The sequence below is a fragment of the Octopus bimaculoides genome, chromosome 14 (assembly GCF_001194135.2).
Source record: "Octopus bimaculoides isolate UCB-OBI-ISO-001 chromosome 14, ASM119413v2, whole genome shotgun sequence".
NCBI lineage: Eukaryota > Metazoa > Mollusca > Cephalopoda > Octopoda > Octopodidae > Octopus > Octopus bimaculoides.
The window spans coordinates 45,101,049-45,105,128 of record NC_068994.1 but is presented as its reverse complement, the minus strand read 5'-3'; the positions used below and the strand labels follow the sequence as shown (position 1 = coordinate 45,105,128).

Here is a 4,080-nt window from a genome sequence, read left to right as displayed (position 1 = left end):
TATGATATATGTGTGTGTATATATATATATATATGTATGTATTCGTAAAATTGGTGAGTAGGTAGTATTGTGTGATGAGGTACGGAATAAAAGCGGGAGTATAATATCGTGGCCACAAAAAGGGGGAACACTTCTGAATACTTCTTTATAACAAACGAGCCCCTCATTTCATGGCAGCACTTGTGTGAGGCCAAAAAAAGAACGGTATCGATGGGACACCAATAATATATATATCAAAGAAAGGTATTACAAAGATGCTGATGTATGTATATATGTATGTATATATATATATATATATATATATAGAGAGAGAGAGAGAGAGAGAGAGAGAGAGAGGGAGGGAAAAAAATCATTTGTGTAGGTGTTCAAGAAATTCGAGAAAAAGCATTAAAAACTAAAAGTATGGAAAATTTTGTGCATGGTTGTATTACATAAAAAAAATCTTATCAGCGCAGATAAACAACAAACTAATCTGATGACGTCTGAAAAAAAATCCTCCATTCTTAAATATATAATTAAAACGTATATGTGTAAATATATACACAGTTGCGTAGAGGGGAGACAGGTTTTGAAGCACATAGGTTTATACAAGATAGGGGTAATTTATTTATTTATTTATACATAACTGGGTATATGTTTTGTGTATGTGTATGTATACATGTTCATACATGCAAAACGTAAAACTGATAAAAGTGGTCAAGTTTATGCGTAACAGTTGGACACTAGTCTTGATTGCCTTTTATTGATTACTCACAGATACACATTACACACCACACTTAAATGTCCAGGATCTAAGTGTGTGTGTGCTCGGACTTACGGTTCAATGGCCCAAAACCACACACACACACATACACACAACTCACGGCAATCGATGTACAGACATTAGTGGATAGCCATGTCATACAACAACCATTTTCGTTCGGCGAGGATTGAAGATATGAATATTATTCGCTTCGGGATTGAAACACGATCAACGGAATTCAAACTGTGTGGTTCTGTCTTTTTTTAGAGACAGTCCAACGAGGATCACATCAACCAAGTGTCCTTTTATTTTTTTTGTCTTTTGTTCTTTTTAAGACGGTGGGGTATTATTTGAAGGAGATTTAGCTGTTATTTCGGTTAACTAACACGCTGAGCGACCGTGGTTTCTTCGTTGGTTCGAAACGTATGTAATTGATAGCCGTGGTGTATGCTTTACATTACAGAAATAAGCAGAAAGGTGTGTCCAGATATACACACATTTATTGCAGATTTTAAGTGACGCATAGACATGACAGAACACGGGTATTATATACGAGATTCAACCCAAAATCGCTTGATCAAATTCACACATGCAATATACAATGCCATATTCGTGTGTATACATACATACACGAAAGCGGTCAAGCCGTTTCATATCTATTAAGGAAATATAAGGAAGCATGTATACACAGCTACATATATACTCAGTAAAAAAAAAATCAATCATGGCAGAGGTTATTCACATACATACATACACACAAGGAATCTCAGCCGAGATACGGAAATCCGTGTTAGGACAAGATAGAAGATGGTCAAAAGGCTAGAGTAGAAAGGACGAATGACTATATCAATTAGTAAGGCAATAAAAAAAAACCTGACAAGGCAATAAAAAAAAACCTGACAAGGCAATAAAAAAAAACCTGACTGGTTTATAGACACACAATGGTGCGTCTTGAGGGAGCGACCACCATGTAAAATTACTAATTCCAGTACTCTGGTGACTAAGCAGTCCAGAACAGAAAGGGATGTACTATTTGAGATATATACATATATATATATATACACCCTCTGACAAACTTCTACATTTATATATATATGTATGTATTTATACATACAACACAACCCACAGGCATACAAGCTTCCATACATGTTCCGGTTTATCGTGTCCAAGAAAAGTGTTCGCTACCATAATTTTAACACGACCAACCACCCAAATTCACACATTTCATACTCAGAGAGGAATATGGGTGCACGTATGTAAATTAGTGCATAGTCTTGTGTGAAACAAGAGCAACCACTAACAATTACAACAGTTTGTACACTATTTTAGTCTATATAGACACTTACACACAGCTTTTTTTCATTTCTTTATACTACCTTCAGAAAAACTGACCGAACACTTTAAAAAACAAGAATCACAGTAGAATAAGCTAGGATAAAGACAGGCTAGGTTATACATATATATATAAATTTACTAAATTTATATATTTACTCAAGTACCCAAAATAACAAGGAGTTTCTACCTCATAAACAGGAGTTACACCACAGTCATTTTGTGATCTTTGCTACCCTGGTATCTATTAACCAATTTATTTTGCCCGAGTTAATTATTAACTAAGAGAAAATAAATATATATATATGTATATATATAGTTGTGTACATTTGTTAGGCAGTTTTTAACATTCTGTTTCAACATTTGTTACAACTACAGGTATAATGCACATATCTATCTACATATCTGGTCTCTTTCTTTCTCTCATATATATATATATATATATATCATAAGATAAATATATATATATATATATACATATATATATATATATATATAATGCGACACACACACACTTGTATGTGGTTAGGTACACAGTATTAGGCCTGGAATTATATATATATATATATATATATATATATATATATATATTATGTAGCTTTCTTGTACAAGATATTTTATACACCCATCTCTATATGTAAGCGGACGAAAACGATCGTGTTGAAGTAAAACAAGGACAAATGGGTGGGTGAACGGGTGTATATGTATGTATGTATATATACATATATCCTTCTCTACTGATACGATGCTTAAGTTAAAGAATGGATTGGTTTATTACAGGACCATTACAAATAACTCTTGCTACATACATGTTCGGTATTCCCTTTTGCAGTAAAAGTATATATATATATATATATATATATATATATATATATATATATGACATACATAAGTAGATATTTAGAAGGATAGAGTAAAAGACATATATTGTATGGTGAAAGAATTAGATTACACAAGGTTGTCACCTAGATATATACTTATATATATATATATATTGGTGACTAAATATCCAAATATATCAATATGTATTTGATGTGCTGTATATATATATATACAACCATATATATATATGCCACATAGGATTATTATATATATATTTCATAGATAGTTGATAATACTTACTCTCTTCTGTTCGTTCCGTTCGTCCACAACACTGCAAGTTTCCATACTGCTCTCCACCGCAGCAAAGTTCTGCGACAACATTTTTTTGGTGTGTGTGTGTGTCTCTTTTTCTGTTCTTTCCGTCTTTGTATATATAAGTGTATAATAGATATAGATATATATATATAGCTCTGTATCTCTATATAAGTATATATAGAGAGATAGATATATATATATATATAAATATACACACACACACTCACACACACACACACATGCCAATATTTCTCCTCGCTATTGTAAGTGTGTGTGTGTATGTGCCCACTGAATTTATGTGTCTATATATATATATATATATAAATATGTATATATTACATATAGATATTTAAATAGCTATCTATCTATATGTGTATATATATATATTTAGATGTGTATATATATATATTACATATAGATGTTTAAATAGCTATCTATCTATATGTATATAGATAGATAGACTGATGTGATATATCAACTGTCGCCTCCCAGTCCAAAGATACAGTTCTGATAAAAAGGGGAAGCCCTTCTTTCGCAAGCGGACGGGCGAGATTGGTGACGTCACTACTATTCAGCTTCAGCAGCAGCAGCAGCTGCTGAGATTGTATTAGTAGTGGTGGTAGTAGTAAAGACAATGGTGGTAGTCACTCCAGTGGTGATAGTGATGGTGGTAGTAGTGGCAGTAGTAAAGTGAAACGTAGTGGTTACGTTGGTAGTGTTGATATCCGTGGTGGTAGCAGTAGTAGGAGGAGTAGTTAAAATAGACGTGGTAGCAATGAGTATAACTGGAAGCGGATGAGGAAAAGGAAGAGGAGACGTTAGAATGGTACGAAACAACCAGTTATTGAGATATCGCGGCGAAATGTTCC

The 4,080-nt window shown here is 33.1% G+C and overlaps 1 protein-coding gene across 4 annotated transcripts in view; it reads right to left on the bottom strand.

The window, feature by feature from the left end:
- LOC106884274 (F-box/WD repeat-containing protein 1A) overlaps window positions 1–3,800 on the bottom strand; it is a 101,110-nt gene extending 97,310 nt beyond the window's left edge. The window contains exon 1 of one of the 4 annotated variants that reach the window (XM_014935565.2): window positions 3,197–3,800. In XM_014935565.2, the coding sequence (XP_014791051.1) occupies window positions 3,197–3,277 (81 nt within the window). In that variant the 5' untranslated portion in view covers window positions 3,278–3,800. The remainder of the gene's footprint in view (window positions 1–3,196) is intronic. The other 3 variants (XM_014935563.2, XM_014935566.2, XM_014935564.2) reach the window with 3 other exon arrangements.
- Between the last annotated feature and the right edge of the window lie 280 nt (window positions 3,801–4,080).